We start from the raw sequence: 18,172 nt of genomic DNA on the forward strand, positions 1-18,172 counted from the left end.
TTAGGCACTACTAACTTACACTTTCCGATTTCATAATCTGGAAAAAGGCACATGATGTTACATTATGTAAATGCAACATACAAAATTACATAGACTATAATATAATTTTGGAGTGCCTGGGTGGCTCAGTGGGTTAAGCCTCTGCTTTTGGCTCAGGTCCTGAGACAGAGCCCCACATCGGGTTCTCTGCTCAGGGGGGAGCCTGCTTTCCCCTCTCCCTCTGCCTGCCTCTCTGCCTACTTGTGATCTTTGTCAAATATATAAATAAAATCTTAAAAAAAATTTAAAAAAAGAATATAGCATAATTTTGTTTCAACAAGTCTACCTACTGACTGAGCTACCCTACACTCACCTACCCACCCATCTATAATCCTCTCTTAGGAACGTTTCAAATTACGCCTATATTTGGGTAGGGGGATTATGAATAATTTTTCCTTTATCCCTCTCTGAATTTTCCATGTGTGATTCTGACTGGTTTTATTTTTTCAATTATAAATTAAAAATTCAAATTCAGAAGTAAAAGTGTTAATTGTCTCCCTTTTACAAAGCCTTAGGGGTACATCCTTTTCAGACCTATTCTTATTTTAGAGGAAACAGACCTGGGACACCTTTATTTTCCCAGCTCAGTTACCCAGCTATGAAAGAGCCTGGGAAATCCTTTCATTATAATTGCTAATACAGTGTTAAAAGTGACTAAGATGTGTGTGTGGGTAAAAGTGGCATTCTTCCTACATCCAAGGCAAATGAAGACGCTAACTCAGGAAGGTATCAGGGCTGCCACAGCCAAGACATGGAAACAACGTAAGTGTCCACCAACAGATGAACGGATCAACAAGTTGTGCTATTTGTCCAAAGCAGGAATTTTACTCAGCCACGAAAAACCAAGGAAATCCTACCATTTGCAACAACAGGGATGGATCTGGAAGGCATTATGGTGGGTGAAGTCAGTAAGGGCACGACAGTTCTCTCTGATGTCACTTAGATGTGGAATTGAACAAACCAGAAGAGCGGAAGCATGCTCACAGGAACAGATCAGACGCGTGGGCACCAGAGGCCGAGGGCGGAGGGAGGGGGCACTGCAGGAAGGTGAGGCAGAAGCCTGCGGTGGTAAGTAAGCACCAGAGACGTGCGAATGCCGTGCCGACGGCAGCTGCTGCTGCGTACGACACACAGGTCCGTGGTGAGACAACAAATCCTAAGAGTTCTCATCCAAAGGAAATATTTTTCTTTTTTCTTTTCTTCTCTCTCCTCTCTTTATTGAATCTATGCGAGAAGATGGGTGTTAGCTGAACCTGCGGCGGTGGTACGTGTGATCAAACCATCAGACTGTACCCCTGAACGTACACAATGATGCATGCCAATTACTTCGCAATAAAACTGGAAAGAAACTGGTTACCCTCAAAGAAACCCTTAAAAGAGAAAGACTGCCTCTAGAGGGTTTGTGCACCTGCCCCCGCAACATGGTCTGTCATGGGGGCGTCTCGGTTCTGCTCAGGGTTGGGTAGCGGTCTCAGAAAGGTGGTAGTTTTTGGAGGAGCCCCAAACCAATGTTTCAAGGCAGACTCCCTAAGGGATTTTACTGACGGTTTTAAGGCTTCCGTGAGAAAAGGAGAGGTAAAATCTCTGTGATGGCAATATCGGCCACCACCTGGGAGTAGAAATGAACGAACGATACATTCATTTAGGAAGCGTCTTGTAGAAGACAGCAGTGGGTGTCCCAGTAAATGCGAGTGAGGCACTGTGGCCCTGCAGCTCCGTGCGTGTGCATTTATTGACGGGCCCCCAAAAGGGAGGTGGCAGGGAGGGAAGAGGGATCAGCATTTTCCCTGACATCAACGAAATAGTCCACAGCTAAGACCAGCGGGTGTGAGTGTCCTGGCCGAGGGCCCGCGAAGCCTTGCTGCCGTAGGTGGCCCGGTCCAGTGCGCTACTGCTCTTCCTACAAATGCAAACACCGCATCTAGTCCTGCCTTTATCTCTCACAAAATCATTCATTTCCTGTCTGTTTCCTAGTTACGGTAACAATCACAAGCTTTAAAAATAGCTTGCCCTATATAATACAGCAGACAGTGCCCCATCTGTATTTCAGGCCTGATGCCCTCACAGATAAGCTTTCAGCAGAATGCATTTTAATTTTTTCAACGGAATTAGATCTTAAAAATAAATGAATTATGTTGTCCCAATTTATAGCTTAATTTCTAGGTGAGAATGTGAAAGTCAATGAGGTGACTGAACATCGTCTAGGCAACCACAGGCAGAGAAAACAGACTGTCCGCGGGAAGCGGTCTCGTCCTCGGGGACATGGACATAAACTCACCGTCACCAACTCAGCCTGACACGTGACAGTGCAGACTGGCCTCAAGCTGCCTTGACTATGGTTTAGCTAAACACATCACCTAACCCGTGAATCAGCTCGACCTCCAGACATACTGGTATGGGTTTGGACTTTGTTTCTCTGGACTCGAACAGCTGACCCACTTTGGCCGCACAATCTCACACCGCCCCCTCCCCTGCAGTTTCCCGAGCGCTAACCTAGTGCAGGCCCTCGTCATCTCCCCTCTGGGCACACTGCTCGAAGCCGCCACTGCCCCTGTCCCCATCCAACGCAGGCTATGGACCTTTCAGCTAATTTCTGAAGCACAACATGCGTTTGACGGCTTCCTTGACCAAAAACCTTCACCTGTTTGCTCCTACGCTGAACAAGTCCCTGTGAAACCCTCTCTTGACAATCCTGGCGTGCATCCTTCCGCCGCGGATGGCAGCCCGGAGAAAAAGCCGGTGTTCTCGGGCTTGCCGTTCAAAGCAGAGCTGCTCTGATATTCCTCTTTTCACTTCATACAACTCCCCTTCATCTCCCTCTTCTTCACACACACACACGGGGCTACCGCGTTTAGATGGACTCAAGTTTCCCTGACATCTGCTCGCTCAGACCTTCCCGTTCACCAAAACGCCGTCCGCCCCTGTTCTGCGCACCCCTCAATTCCCAGCTCTGACAGTTGACCCACACCTTCCTGATCAGACCAGCTACGGGCACCTTCCCTGCTTCCTCCCAGGCTTGTCCCACCTGGATTTACATTTCTTTTAGGGACTGATATTGGTCAGTTTAGTTATCACTTGGCACAGTGTCTATAGTTATCATGTCTCCTCTGCTAGACTATCAACTTGGAGGCAAAACTCATGCCTGAATTATCCTTTCATCACCTAAAGAAGCTAAAAAGATAGGAAACCAATAATGAGTGTTTACAATATGCCGAGAATCTCACAGAGACGATCTCAACCCTCCCAAGAGGCTCACCGAGTTGGGTATTCTTGTTTTACAGAACACAGAGGTTCGAAGCAGTCACCCCACCCAAGTTCACAACCGGTGGAGAACAGAGTCTACTCTGAACACACTCCAAGGTCTGCCCATTAACACAAGCCTCTGGACACCACTTGAGGCTAAGTAGATAAAACATGGATGAATAAGCACCCCACACGTGAGAGAAGCTATCATCATCTATGTACTACAAGCCAACTTCACGCAGGATACGAGGATAAGCTTCTCTCCATCATGTATACTCAAATGGACGAAAACAAACAAAACGCTGAGCAGGGGCGCCTGGGTGGCTCAGTCGGTTAAGGGTCTGCCGTCAGCTCAGGTCATGATCCCAGGGTCCCTGCTTCTCCCTCTGCCCCTCCTCCTCTCTCTCTAATAAATAAATAAAACCTTAAAATAAAATTGAACCAAACAAGACGGCCCATCACTTTGTAGCTGCAGCCCGCGTGCAGAAAAGAGGCAATGATAACATACAAAGCCCAACTCTGCACAAAAATTACTTTTGTTTTCAGAATAACAATTTTTTTAAATCCCACACCTAAGAGGAATCTAGAAACCTGAAGAGGGAAGGGACTGGTTAAGGAAAGGGAAAGAAGGATTTTGGAAAGTACACAGAAGGTCTAAAGAGTTATGCAACAGCCACAACGATAAGAGGACGAGGAGAGCCAAGTTTAGCCTGGATATTTTTCTCAGGTCTCCTGCACAAAAACAACACTCCTGAGTGACTTAAGGAAATGACAAAGGTCAACAAAGCCAAGTACAACACTCGTGGACCAAAGCGAGGGCCCGGCCAACCAGCAAGCTCAGAGTCTTTCAAACACGTCCGTACCTTTGGCGTGTCGACACATTCTTCTTCCATAAATGCGGCTTCCGCCTGGCAGCCGGACGCTGGGAACGAAAAGGCCTCCACGTTGGACGCCTGCGGGAGGAGGGCAGAGCGCATCAGCCGCACGCTGGGTGAATGCACGGTCACCGGCAGCCCCACCGTTTGTGCCTGAAAATGCGGCAAGAACAGTTTGGAAACGTTACTACTTTCCATACAAAGATACAAAATTGTTGGAGTAAGTTAACTCTTCCTGGTACAACTAAAGAATAAGCCGTTATTTGTTGGAACCTCAGAAATCTGATAAAATATATATGTGGTACAGGTACTGACGTGAGGCGGTCTGTTCCTTCCTGTGCCGCAAGGAGGTGCCCAACTTTCACACAGACAAGAAAGCTGGTGCCTGCAAAGAACCCAAGAATGCTGTTCGACAAACATATATTGTCTATATTCTTTTTTTTTAAAAGATTATATTTATTTGACAGAGATCACAAGTAGGCAGAGAGAGAGGAGGAAGCAGGCTCCCCACTGAGCAGAGAGCCCAATGCGGGGCTCGATCCTAGGATCCTGGGATCATGACCCGAGCCGAAAGCAGAGGCTTTAACCCACTGAGCCACCCAGGCGCCCCTTGTCTATATTCTTAAATATGTCACCATGGAAAGACATAAAGAATAGAGAAGTTCCCATGTCTCGGAGCTCAGAGTGGAATCAGGGGTGCGCACACATGTAGACACACACACACACATACACACACACACACTCTCTCTCTTACCTGGAACACAAAGTGTACTGCGCTTTGTTTTTCTGGTGGGGGGAGATGGTGTGTATTTCCTGACAAGGGTGTTGCGTGCAGGGGAAGACATGAAGGGTGACGGGGGTATCCTCCTTCCACGGAGGTGCCGAAAATGAACATAGTCTGCTGGCCCAGCGGAAAGCGAGATGCTTGCTGCTGAGCAACGTACGTTTCTGAAGTGAACCTACTGGAGGAAGCGCCAGATGGTTTTAAGCCCATTTTCATGTCTTGTTTGTTAACAATGCTAAGTAAACAAAAATGACCAACTCTTCTTTTAAAGAATCATATAGGCGTGCCTGGGTGGCTCAGGTGGCTGGAGCATCTGACTATTGGTTGTGGCTTAGGTCATGATCTCGGGGTCGTGGGATCGAGCCCTAAGTGAGGCTTCGTGCTAAGCGGGGAGTCTGCTTCCCCTCTGCCTTTCCCTCCACTCCCATTCTCTCTCAGGGTCAAATAAATAAATCTTTAAAAATAAAATTTAAAAAAATCTTAACAGAATCTTTCTTTAGGACCACTGGAATGGATTGGATTTGGTGTTTTGGGGGCAAGGATTGGTTTTAAAGATGAAATTACTGGATAATCCTTCCCTCCCGTCTCTTCGGAGCTGGCAGAATAATTAGATGTCTTTTGAACATACTGGACACTGTCAAACATTTGAGAGAACATACTAGTGACTAAAAGGCAGGAATGGCCTATTTTTTCCCTGCTATAATAAAGGGACATACGGTGGTGAGTTTTAAATTCAAACAAAAAGGAGTGATATTGGTATGATTTTAGCTTCTCTCCTCCAGAGACCTGGCTCCATCCCGAACTGTGTGAAGTACCTAACCTCTCCGAGTCCCATTTTCTTTACCCAGAAAAGGGCACAATACCTATTTCACAGTGAAGTTAGGATCGCAAAAGGTATCATGAAAGGTCGTTCACTTAGTAATGTTAATTCTGCCCTTCTCCTTCCTTCTAAAGTCGTGAAAAGATCACAGGGATTCGTCTGCAAATGCATAATTCTGTTCTCAGTTGTTGTCTAATGGCTCTCCGTTAAGATTTTGGGTGGATGGTTTTTGACGATGAGGGGTGCGTTAGAAATGTACCTTCTATTTGAATATACTTTGAATATATTTAGAATAACCTTATGTTTGGTACAGTCCGACATTAACATCATTAGATGTGCTGTGTGAGACAAGGAATAAAGTAGCAATAGCCAAGTGTTGGTATTATATGGATGGTAAAATCAGAAATGAAAAGTACACTGTGAACAACACCGAGCGTGATTAAAGTAAAGGCTTTTCTTATATCATCATTCCTCACTCTTATTTCCTGTGCTACTTTTGAGGCTAAACAACTCCTTTTTCCCTTCAAGCATTAGTCATTTAGTTTTAAGTCATTAATTAGTCATTAATTTTTTAAGTCCTCATGTCATAATGTAGAATGTAAAGTTTCCAATAAAGTCTATTTCGTGTGTTCTTCTTACCCTTATCATCAGCTTTTCAATCAAAGGATAGAGCTGAACTGTAATTTCTGGTTCCTAAATTTATTAGTCTGCTTCTCGTGCACAAAATGATTTAAATTATTAGGGCAAAGCATTATTTAAAGGTGTTGCACTGGAAATGAGGCACTAACGTGATAACTAGGGTGTGCTGTTCCTTCTCCGTTTCTGCCCTTTATCAGCTGTGATTTCAAATGGCAGGGTCATGCTATGCCAGACCAAGCGTAACACATTTTCCTTGACAAATTTCATGTCCAGCCTGGGCTGCAGCAACAACTTACTGTGAGCTTGCATGGTGAGAGGAGGAACCCATTTTATGGTGACAACCACTTCACAGGAAACAGGATGATAGGCGATTTTTTTTTTTTTTTTTGATTCTTGCAATCACTGAAGGGATTAAAGGAGTCTTTTTGGAACAAGGTAGGGTGAAAATATTCAAATGGCATGCTCTGCACAGGAGCGTGGAATAGAGAGTATGTCATTTTGATGCACAGATGGAGATTAACATCCCAAGGAAGCTGACCTCACTAGTTTCTTCAAGAGTGGTAACAGACGATGCTCACGTCCACACGATGGACACTGTCAAACGTCTGAAGGAACATACTAGTGTCTAAAAGGCAGAGGAATGACCTCTTTTTCCCCTGCTATAACCACTTGAAGGGACATACGGTGGTGAGTTTTAAATTCAAACAAAAAGGAATGATATTGGTACGATTTTAGCTTCTCTCCTCCAGAGACCCGGGTGTGAGTCTTCTAATTAACTGTAATGACTTTTTAAACCATGTATTTATTGTCTTGATCTGATTTTGCATTTGTCTTCTTCTGATTTTGCATTTCTTAGAATAACCATTATGATGAAAATAACGTTTTCTCCTATGGGAAAATCTTTACTGCTCCAATAGGAATTGCTGGTTAGGGACAGAACTGTGTGTTGCCGCCCCCCTACCATCTGTGTGTTAAAGCCCTAACCCCCAGTGCAACTGTGTTTGGACAGAGAGCCTTTCAGGACGTAAGAAGGCAATATGAAATCCTAAGGGTGGGCTCCCAACGTGACAGGACTAGTGTCCCTCTAAGATGGGGTGAGACGCCAGACATCTCTCTCTCTGCACATGCAGAGGAAAGGCGTGTGAGGGCACACGGGGTAGGCAGCTGAGAGTTCTCACCAGAACTTCATCTTGCTGGCACCTTGACCTTGGACTTCCAGTGTCCAGAACTGTGGGAAAATAACCTTTTATGGTTTAAGCACCACCCCCAAGGCTGAGGTACCCTGGGGCCAACGACACAATGCTTTTTCTTACCGCTGTGGAGGGCAGGCTCTGGTCAGTGATTGCAGAGCAGCTGGGATGACCGCTCAGCCCGGTCTGCCGCAGCCGCAGAAACCGGGGGTGGAAGGGCTAGCAGCTGGGCTTCATGAGAGCGGGCACGACGCGTATTTCTTCTAAACGGTTGTCTGCTCTCAACCAGAGGTAACACTTCTTACACAGCATATGGCAAACAGAAGTGCTCTGAATCATTCTGAGACAGGGTTCTCACCGTCTTCTCGGGAGTAATAATGGTCCTTTCTCACTGCACCATCCGTCCTTTAGCAGCGGGGACTAGTTCCCAGAAAACGGACACCAGGGCGGCAGGGAGACCGAGCCCGGTACAGAAGCGCTCCGTCTGCTGAGCTGAGCTCCTGCAGTAAGTTGCTGGATTTTATCTCCGTAGCAAACTCCTGAAGGGGGCATTGCTATTTCCCTTTTATATTTAAGGACACTGAGCGACAGAGGCTGGCTGGCCAGTCGCTCAGCTCAGCTTGGAACCCAAGGTCTGCGTGATTCCTCGGCTCATGTGAGCTTTGCACGGGATCACGTTGCTTCCCCAGTCTCCTACAGCTCTACCAACTAGCGCGGGCTGTGCACTCTTCAAGCCAACAGCAGGACAAAGAACTAAAGCGAGCAGGCGCTACTCAACTTGAAGTGCAGAGAGATCCATTTCTCCGCAGGTTCAACCAAACCCGAGTGTGGACTCTCACGGGGGAGGGGCGCCTTCTCCAGCCCCAGTGCTGCTCCCGAGCACCCAGAGGTGCTCTAGACAAGTCTGCGAATGGACCTGAAGACTTCCACTTGAATGAGACACATTTTTAAGTCCCAGTAAGGAGCTTTCTATGACGACTTAGGTCAATACGTAACAGGAGAAGAATTCATGTGGTGGTTGGTAATAAAACAGATTATCAAACACTGGAAGACATGTTATACATCTGAACTCTCAGCCGAATTTCACATAATTTGCGCTCTCCTAGGGAATCTGCTTCCAGCTTAGATAAGAAAGGCAATCGTGTGCAGTAATGTGCGTGAGTCTAGGGTCGATCATTTATGTAACCCCATATCCCTGCTTGCGTAATATGAACAAGAATAAAGACGCTTGGGAGGGAAAGCCTGTGAGCACTGGGGGCTTTCTTGCTTCTTGTCCTTCTGCCTGGCACCATTTTCCAGAGGGAAGGGGTACCAGTACATCTCACCTTCACTAACCCAACCGAGGAGTTCTCATCTTATCCCTTCCTCTCTTGAAAGCCATACGATTAATCACTGAAGGACTCCAATTGCTCCGAGACACTGTAATCCAAAGACCTGGAACTTTATCCATGCGTTGCTCACGTTAGTGTCAATATTCACATTGTTTCATACATTAAAGTGTGTGTAACAGTGTATATCATTTGCCTACTAAAATCAAGATGGTAATCCTTTGGTTTTTCTCCCGCACATGTTCTGTAGAAGCCAATGCAAAATTCTAGTAACGCCTATAAATTTTATAAAACTGCCAAGCATGAAATACAAAGTCAGAACTTCTCTGCTCGTCCTTGCCCTTGACACAAAGTAAGCCCTCACAGAAGAGGAGGAAGTCCTAATGGATTGTATGAATGAACCACATGCCTCTTCTCAACCTCTATACAGATGATTTTCCGACTCCCTTTGGCCTCAGCCTCCGTCCTGGGATCCAGATCTATTCTTCCTTTCAAGCAACCAAGTCAGCACCACCACTTAACTCTCCCAGCCTCGGGCTCGGGAACACAGTCGTCTCTATGTCACTGCTGTCCCTTCCTCCCCAACATTTCCGTCTAACTTTATAGAATCGAAACGTGTGGGCACGTGCTAAGTGCTGCACAGTCATCAACCAATTCAAACATTAGAATATTCTTCAATTTTCCCCATTTTATAGTTTGGGAAACCGAGGCACAGAAAGACCTTAAGGACCTTTCCGAAGGTCAGGCAGCAGACAAGAGCCGAATCGGGGGTTTGCTCGGGAGCACCTGCCTCGAGCAGCGAGTTGCGCTGCCTCTGCCAGCCCCCGCTGGGTCCATCCAGAGTCCGCCCGAGGTGACCCTGCGCTCACCCCTCCATTCTGCACCCGCCAGCACCGCAGCAGCCAAAGCTCCTCACTGCTCTCCCCCAAGCTTCTTCCCTGTCCCATCTGCCCTTCCTGATGGCGCAGAGGAGTCCGCTTGAAGCCTGGGTCTGACTGTATCATATCCGTCTCCAGTCGTTCTGCAGTATTTCCTGAATTGTACGTAAACTCCCTCCCTTGGTATCCGAAGCCCTCCGTGGCACGGCTTCAACTCACCACGCCAACTTCTTCGTTTCCCTGTGCGCTTCAGTTCAGCTCCCTACGCCTGCCCACTGAGTGCTTCTGCGGCCTTCGCACAATGCCTTCAACTCCCGCCTCTCCCCAGCAGAGGCCTACACATCCCCGAAGACGCGCGCTCCGTCGGAAATGCCAACTCTCCCACGAAGCCTTTCCTAGGCAGAGGTGTCGCCCTCCCCTTTGTCCGTGGTGGTTCTCCCACATGTACCTTTCTCTGTTCGGAACGGGCGTTATTTGTGATCATGTCTCACTTTGCTTTTACACTGTGCGGTCTCTGAGGGCCATGGCCGGGTTTTATGCAGCCCATCCCTGTCACGCCTAAGAACAGACGCTTGCATAGGCTAGGGCTGCAGTACAACTTTCAGTGGAATCGAGCGTACAGGCTAGTTATATTGATGCCCACCATCAGTCAATGATTAGCGATGAGAAAACGCTTTTTCTAAAGAAAAAAAACTGTTAGAAATAAGATTAATCCTTAGAAGTAGGAAGATGCAGGGACACCTGGGTGGCTCAGTTGGTTAAGCGTCTGCCTTCGGCTCAGGTCATGATTTCAGGATCTCGGATCGAGCCCCGCATCGGGCTCCCTGCTCAGCGGGGAGCCTGCCTCTCCCTCTCCTTCTGCCTCCTCCGCCCCCTGCTCATGCTCGTGCTCTGTCTCTCACTCTCTCTGTAGAATAAATAAATAAAATCTTAAGAAGAGAAATAGGAAGATGCTAAAACATTTGAGAATCTAGGAAGTGACGGGCAGAAACCTTGCAGAAGAACCGCTTGTGGAGGATGAGATCCTAACCCTTTGTTGTACGACGAGATGGAGAACGTGTCAAACCTGGGAACAGGCACCTGCAAGATGAGACCACCGGCTAATGCGGCGTTACCTTGGCAACGGTCTGTTCAGCCACGGTGCTGGGCCGCCGCTGGCGGGCGTCGAGTCTCTGCTCCACGGGAAAACTGCTCCGGTGTGATTTCAGGCGCTCCACCAACAAGTAATAAATGGCAGCAAAGTGGTTGTAGCTCTTATTCTGCAAAGACTGAAAGAGGAAACAAGTGCTGAAGGCGGAGAAGCGTAAGGACCAGCACGGTGAGCTACAGCTTCCTGAAAAAGCCGGAGAAATCATGTGTTCCTGAAGACAGAGGAGCGAACAAAGTGTCTAGAACGAAAGCTGTTCCAGAATTCAGGAGGAAGACAGACAGTTCTGAGTTTCCAGAACTGACTACACGAGGGCTGAGGCCTCTAAGTGACTGGCCCTTTCACAGTAACAGGCTCCATTTGCTTTTCTGCATGCAGGAAAAATGCCACCACTGTCTCGTGTCCCAAGTTCCCAGGGCTGCCACACGGTCCCATCCCCCAGCTGTGACTACGGTGTACGGTCGCTTACAACCCGGGCCCACAAGCTCGAATTCCCTAACCTCAACACAAGTCCCAACTACTGCAAACTCTGCAGTGAAAGATTAAAGTCTTTGGGGAAATTTCTGGTGATTCTTTTGGGCTGGAGAGCAACACTGGGAGGCTGGACTGAGAGACACCGTGTCTCCACTCTTAGGTAATTTTTTCCTCTTGTTTTTGTGGTCCCACCCTCCCGAAGCCTTGAAAATAAAGTTGCTTCCCAGTTTCTCACATCCCTCGCTGGCCAGCTTTCCCAGGGTCCCAGCAGAACTCAGGAACAGCTGCTCCCTGGCTTCTAATTCCACCGAACCGTCTGCAGGGCTGCCGCGCAGGGCGCCCCAGGTGTGGAGCACACGAGGCAGGAAGCATGGCCCGTCGGGCTGCCCTCCCAAGCGAGTCCTACATCTGCTTCGTGGAGGGGACAGAAACGCCGCTGAGCGTGGGACGGGCTGAGCCGGGGAGCCAGCCTGGCTTCGCTCGTGGCAGCACGGTTTGGAGCACTTTAAGTTCACAAGAGGCATTTTGTATTTTGCGAGTTATGCTCCGCGAGAGCACTGCTGTGGAAGTAATAAATGGGTTTCTCCTAGGAATACGTTAACTCCTTAACGGACAGAAATAAAAGTGAGGGGGAATGTCCCAGGCTCATGACCCTCTCTGTTCTATGACCCTGAGTAATTCCGAATCTGGAATCCACCTGTTTCTGCCGGCTCGGCCTCCGCAGCTCGCAGCCCACTCCCCACTGGCTTTCCTAAACACGATGTCGGCTCTCCCTGTTTCCCCGTCAGCCCTCAGCCTTGTTCCCCAGCTGTACATCTATGTTCCATATAAACTAACTCCCGCCCTGGATAAAACTTCATGCTTCATCTTAGAAGAAATTTTCTACTTTGTTAAGTTTCTGTCTTTGTCTTTCCCCAATCCCACATAAAGTCCACCTCTTGGATTTTTTTGGCAGACGGGGCAAAGGGAGGAGTTCATATACTGAGTAAAAAGCACACAAGAACTGGAGTCTGACGGACTTCCTCAGGGAAGACTGAACAGTACGCCCAGGTGCGGGGGAGGCTGTGCCAAAAGACCGTCAGTCAAATCTCGGGTTACTTTACCTCGATGGTTTTCTGCTGATCTATTCCGAGGCTGTGCATCAGTCGCAGGACCTGTTCGTTAAATTCCCCAATGGATGGCTCATTTTCTTGCCCTTGTGGGTAGAGAACAGGTCTCTGTACAGGAACTTCTACGAGCATCCACTTATGCTCCTTGATTTGAGCTATCGTCAGCCGTTTGGATGGGTCCAGCACCAGCATCCTTCGAATAAGGTGCTCACAATCTACGGAAAACACGATGTTACGAAAGTCAGGTAAATCGCCTTGCACTTCCGGGTACTGGCTTGACTCATGTGACTCTGCACAATGGCATTAATCTCTGTATCCTCCACAGTGCCCACGGGAAAGCAGAAGGTCAAATGAATAAAGGAACACATGAAAGCCAGCTGTAGCGGTCAGGTTCCCGTGGTGAATGCTGACACAAAAGTACCCACCACCGTGAATGAATAGTTCAGAAAATCAGGAGGGAGGGCGCCTGGGGGGCTCAGTGGGTTAAGCCTCTGTCTTCGGCTGAGATCATGATCTCAGGGTCCTGGGATCGAGCCCCGAGTCAGGCTCTCTGCTCAGCAGGGAGCCTGCTTCCCCCGCCTCTCTCTCTGCCTGCCTTTCTGCTTACTTGTGATCTCTGTCAAATAAATGGCTAAAATCTTAAAAAAAACAAAAACAAAAACAAAAACGAAAAGAGACAATCAGGAGGGTGTAGGTCTGTCCAGTTTGGTGCTAAATGAAACTTTCTATTGAATTTCTCAAGAGAAAAGATCTAGACACAGACTTAGGTTCTGCCGAAGACAAAAGCCAACCTCCCCCTACAAGGAGTGCACACGGAGCCCGGGGCCCTTGTGAGGCTGCTGAACCAGGGGCTGTGTGTGTGAGGCCGCTCTCCCGCGGCCTGCTGCCCTTCTCCAGTCAGTGCAGCTGACAGAAACGCACACGAAGCATTAGTTACTTCTGATTCTATTACAAAAACTGCACGGCTGTAACTCGGGCATCAACTCATTCTCGGAGCGGACACCATGCCCTCCTCCACCCCAAAGAAGTGAGCCTCAAACCCTCTGCGATGTGCCAGGCACCATGCAAGGTGCTGGACACAGAGTGCCTCCATTCGTCCGCACAGCGCCCGTACCAGGAAGCGCTGCTCTTCCCACGCTGTAGACAGAGGAGACGAAGCACAGAGAGGGGACGACCCTGGCCAAGGGCAGACCACCCGGAAGTGGTGAACTCGGGGTCAAAACCAGGCAGCCTGGCTCTAAGGTCTACACTCCCAGCTACCAGAGAGCTGTATTTCTACCGTCACTAGGAACGGAAGAGTTAAGGATGACAACCAAAACCCAAGGTTGCGCGTAACAAGCTAATCCAAGACAGGACGGCATCCGGGCCGGGGCCCCGCATCTTGATCGGACAGCTTCGCCAGTTTCTAATTCAACCAAAAATCTGATTTTGCAACTTCTCACCAAAGGATACAGGAAAATCTATTTCATGCTTAGAGTAAAATGGTTGTGAACCTATCTACATGGTGCTTCTCTAAGTCTAAAATAAACCGGGGACATTTATAGACCCAGGGTACATGCGAGGACTTGCCGTTCTTAACCTGGAAAGCTTTCCGTTTTCAGTTACAAGTAGGAAGGCTACAGCTTCTCTCACCTACGTGGAGGGGGCTGCTTATTTCTATAGCTTCTCAAGTGACTCAGTCACTTTGTTTGGCACCCAAACTCTCAGAACAAGGGAAGCCTTCGCTGAGGCGTTTCATTCAGAGCACAAATCCTGTAAAGAACAAGTGTAAGACAAACAGGTTACCTTCTGACATGAAATACGGAATCCGGAATCTTCCTTCTAAAACTCTCTGCCTCAAAATTGGAAGAGTTGGTCCATCGAAAGGCAGAGCTCCACAGACAAGGACGTAAAGAACAACTCCCATGCTCTAGGGAAGAAAACAACCAAGTCACTTTTCCACTGAGGACTTTAAACACTTTTTGTTTTCCTAAACATCCCCAGGGCCCTTAAAATCGTATGGGCTGAAAAATTCTCATTTGGATTTACTATTTTCTCAGAATTTCAAAACAAAACAAAGCAAAACTAAAACTCGATTGCAATAAAATATCCTATAGTAAATATTTTCAAAGATCTGAATTTAATCATTTTGATGACTACTTAACTTTCAATTATTGCTGATATTAAAGTAATAACATCTGTCCCAAGCAGTTCTTCCCACAACCCCATTCAAAAATGCTCTAATTACAGTCCCGTGGATAGGGAAATGCTACCTATGTGTTAGGTACCAAGAGCTTCAAAGACGGGCCAGAGTTCCAGTTATTACCGCTAGAGACGCATTTAACACAGCAAAGCAAAGAGGTACCCAGATATCCAGCTGCGGTCCCTCGTACTGTTGCCCTTCAAAGACCTCCGGGGCTGCGTAAGGGGGGCTGCCACACCAGGTTGCCAGCAGTTCGCCACTTTTAAAGAAATTTCCAAAACCGAAATCTATTGGGATGGAAATAAATGTTACTTTCATCTATGCTCTCAATTACACTGCATTTCTCGTCGTAGATTTTACGAGACGCTGTATCGAGGGCAGCACCTGCTACGGCATCTGCCTTGGGCTGTGACCCTGGCTCTGAGCACAATGACTAGAAAATATCGAGTAGTTCACAGATGAATGAATATAGAAATCAATCAAGTTTTCTTCTCAAAGCGAATGAGTGAGAGGTTGGTATTTTTAAGGCTGAAAGAAGATCCACTGGTGTGGACAACCAACTTGAATTAGGAATTTTAGAATTCCAATTACTCCATGATTAAGAGCCCTTCATTTTTTTTAATTAAAAAAATTTGTTTTTCCCGTGAGCTCTATGCCCAACATGGGGTTTGACCTCATGACCCTGAGATCAAGAGCCACGTGTTTTACTGAGCCAGCCAAGCACCCCAAGAACGCTTTATCTTTTGTAGTCTATAAGGACTACAAACAAATGAGTAAAATTGTAAGATCTTTCCCTAAACACAACTGAGTGACTGGCTGCTCTTGCAGCCATTACCCAGAGTAGCAAGATAAAAACCTTTTAAGGCAACCGAGTATAGTGTTTCTTAGGTAACAGTTCCCTAAGTGCTGGCCCACACATTCTGGTTTGGGCATCTGGACAGCTCATTACCAGGAGTCGCTCTCCGGCCCACCAGCCACAGCCCCCTATCGCCAGCATCACTCGTTCACCCACTGATGGAGCGCATTACACCTCGCAACAGTCAATGGTCTTCCTTTTACGACATTAGTCACACTGAGTCCACGGCTCTGGAAACCCCGCACTCAGATGCCTTCTCTGCGCAGGGAAATTCCAGAAGACAAATTTCAGGGAGTTCCGGTAGAAATGCAAGCTTGTGCCCTTTTGCTAAGCGCTCACCTAGTCCCATACTCTTATTGAGGACACAAATGCCTACTATTTTTTAAGTTACACGAATATTGTCTCATGTTGTAAACATTCCTGGCAGGAGAACACTGCCTTCGTGACGGAAACCGGCTCTAGCCCAGCTAGCGTACGGACAGGGAGCTTTCAGAGGTGTCCCGGGGGCGCCTGGTGCCACAACTGGTTGAAAGCCCAACTCTTGATTTCAGCTCAGGTCATGATCTCGGGGTCCTGAGATGAGGCCCCACATTGGGCTCTGCTTGAGATTCTCTCTCGCCCTCTCCCTCTGCCCCTACACACCTGTGCGTATTCTCTCGCTCCAGAATGAATCAATCTTCAAAAAACAAGGTAAAAGTGTTCTAAGAGGAGTGGATCAAACTGCCAGTTCCAGACTCACTGGTTAAGTGACTTCGTGTGAGTCTCTGAGCCTTGGTTCCCCACGTGTCGAGCTGAAGTAATAACCATCTGCAGTGGGCGGGCCGTCGTGAGGGTCAGTGAGGTCACACAAACCCGCACTCGAGTCACACCTTGAGACCGCGGCACTCGGCACGCTGCAGGCGGAGCGTTCTCGGAGCTCACGGACATGCAAGCGGGTGGCAAGCAGCAGCGACCGCGAGAGCAGTCACCATCCCAACACACGGCCTCGCGGCACAGTGCGGTCTCTCCGGTTATGGGAACTGAAGCAGTTTTCCCACTCTTCTAGCTTCAGGCCGCCTTCGCAGACGGCTGGACTTCCCCGAACCTAAGTTTCGGAATCTCTCAATGCAGCGACGATCCACCCACCCAGGCAGGATGCTGTGAGGATGAGAGGAGACTGATCACGTAGCGTGCCTGGAGCACAGATGTCAAGAGTCAGTTCCCTTCTTGGGCGAAGTCATCACGATCAACTACTGTCTGGCAGGAGATGATACTTCGAGGACGTGTACCGGAAGGGCAGGGAAGTGCAGAGAACCCTGAGGGTTCAGAAGACCACTGACGGCGCATGTGGGGAAGAGTCTCAGGCACCGTCTACACCTGGTGGAACAACACCGGCTCTGCCCCTGGCACCCAGGAGGAGGAGGAGGCAATGCCAGCTTCTCCCTTCATAACGGGACCACAGCTCAGTCCTACACTCTGCTTACAAAAGGACCGTCGGAGAGGTCTTATCTTCTCAAGTCCACCTCCACGACTAACCACTCGGATGACGTCATAACCCCCATGTCCTCACTGATGCGCATTTCTAACCTTCTGGAAAAACTATACTCTCAAATGAGTCAAGGACTAGATGTTCAAACAACATTCGAAGAGGAAAATGTTGATTTCACTCATACAGACAGTACCAGAAGCTCTAAGATGTGTGTTTGGAGATCCTGAAATACGTCCAATAATTGCTGTCCTTTAAACCATCATCCCAGGGTGAGTTGTAGCTCATGTGAGTTGAGGGTACCCTCCAAATAGCACTGTGAAGTTTTAATATCTCAAGGGCCATTATGGAACTCCTACCATCTGGCCTTCGCTGAAATCTGGTGGAAAGTATCATCTCAGAGGAGCAACAGGGCCTGGTGGCCTGGCCTCCTTACTACGGAGGCTCTCACTGGTACACCTCATGGGCAAGAAGGGAGCAGGAGCTAGGAGAGCAGGGCTGTGCCTGTGGTAGCCCAGTCTCAACTGTGACTTTACACGTCTAAGACAAGGAAAGTGCCCGTTAACATACTAAGTAGATGTTTGCTTCTGTTTCCTGTAGGGAACTGAAGAAAATAAAACTTGAGCCAACAGCAACATTAAAAGAACTGCCCAAAGACACTCAGGTTCACTAGAGCTAGTACAGCAGCGTACACGCAGATGTCATTATTATTATTACTACTACTAAGCAGGCTCCACCCATGTCCAGTGTGAAGCCTGACGTCGGACTTGAACTCCACGACCCTGAGATTAAGACCCAAGCGGAGATTGAGAGTCAGACACTTAAATGATGGAGCCACACAGGCGTCCCCAGATATCTTCTATAACCTTGTCAAAGCATCTAAACATTGTATTTGTTATCAGATGAGGTATGGGTTAAGGAAGACTTTGGAGTCAGGCAGATTAGGATCAAATCCTGGGTTGTCTACTTAGCTGGGGCAAATGTGTGATCTTGGGGAAGTGACTTCTTAAAGCCTTGATCTCCTCATTTGCAAAATGGGGACAATGTCTACACTTTATCACGTTATTGTGAGTGTAAGTTACTGACAATGAATGGGTATACACAGACAAGTACACTTGTAAGCAGATATTATATAATGCCTTA

General features: G+C 47.9%; 1 protein-coding gene across 5 annotated transcripts in view; it reads right to left on the minus strand.

The window, feature by feature from the left end:
- Nucleotides 1–18,172, minus strand: part of SIK2 (salt inducible kinase 2) — a 129,122-nt gene that overhangs the window by 13,288 nt on the left and 97,662 nt on the right. For 4 of the 5 annotated variants that reach the window (XM_046015681.1, XM_046015686.1, XM_046015685.1 and 1 more), the window contains exons 5-9: nucleotides 14,871–14,995; nucleotides 14,312–14,435; nucleotides 12,521–12,741; nucleotides 10,912–11,064; nucleotides 4,146–4,310 (exon numbers count right to left, since the gene is read on the minus strand). In XM_046015681.1, coding sequence (XP_045871637.1) covers nucleotides 4,146–4,310; nucleotides 10,912–11,064; nucleotides 12,521–12,741; nucleotides 14,312–14,435; nucleotides 14,871–14,995 — 788 coding nt within the window. The remainder of the gene's footprint in view (nucleotides 1–4,145; nucleotides 4,311–10,911; nucleotides 11,065–12,520; nucleotides 12,742–14,311; nucleotides 14,436–14,870; nucleotides 14,996–18,172) is intronic. The other variant, XM_046015682.1, reaches the window with a different exon arrangement.

Source organism: Meles meles, chromosome 8 (genome assembly GCF_922984935.1).
Source record: "Meles meles chromosome 8, mMelMel3.1 paternal haplotype, whole genome shotgun sequence".
NCBI classification, from domain to species: domain Eukaryota; kingdom Metazoa; phylum Chordata; class Mammalia; order Carnivora; family Mustelidae; genus Meles; species Meles meles.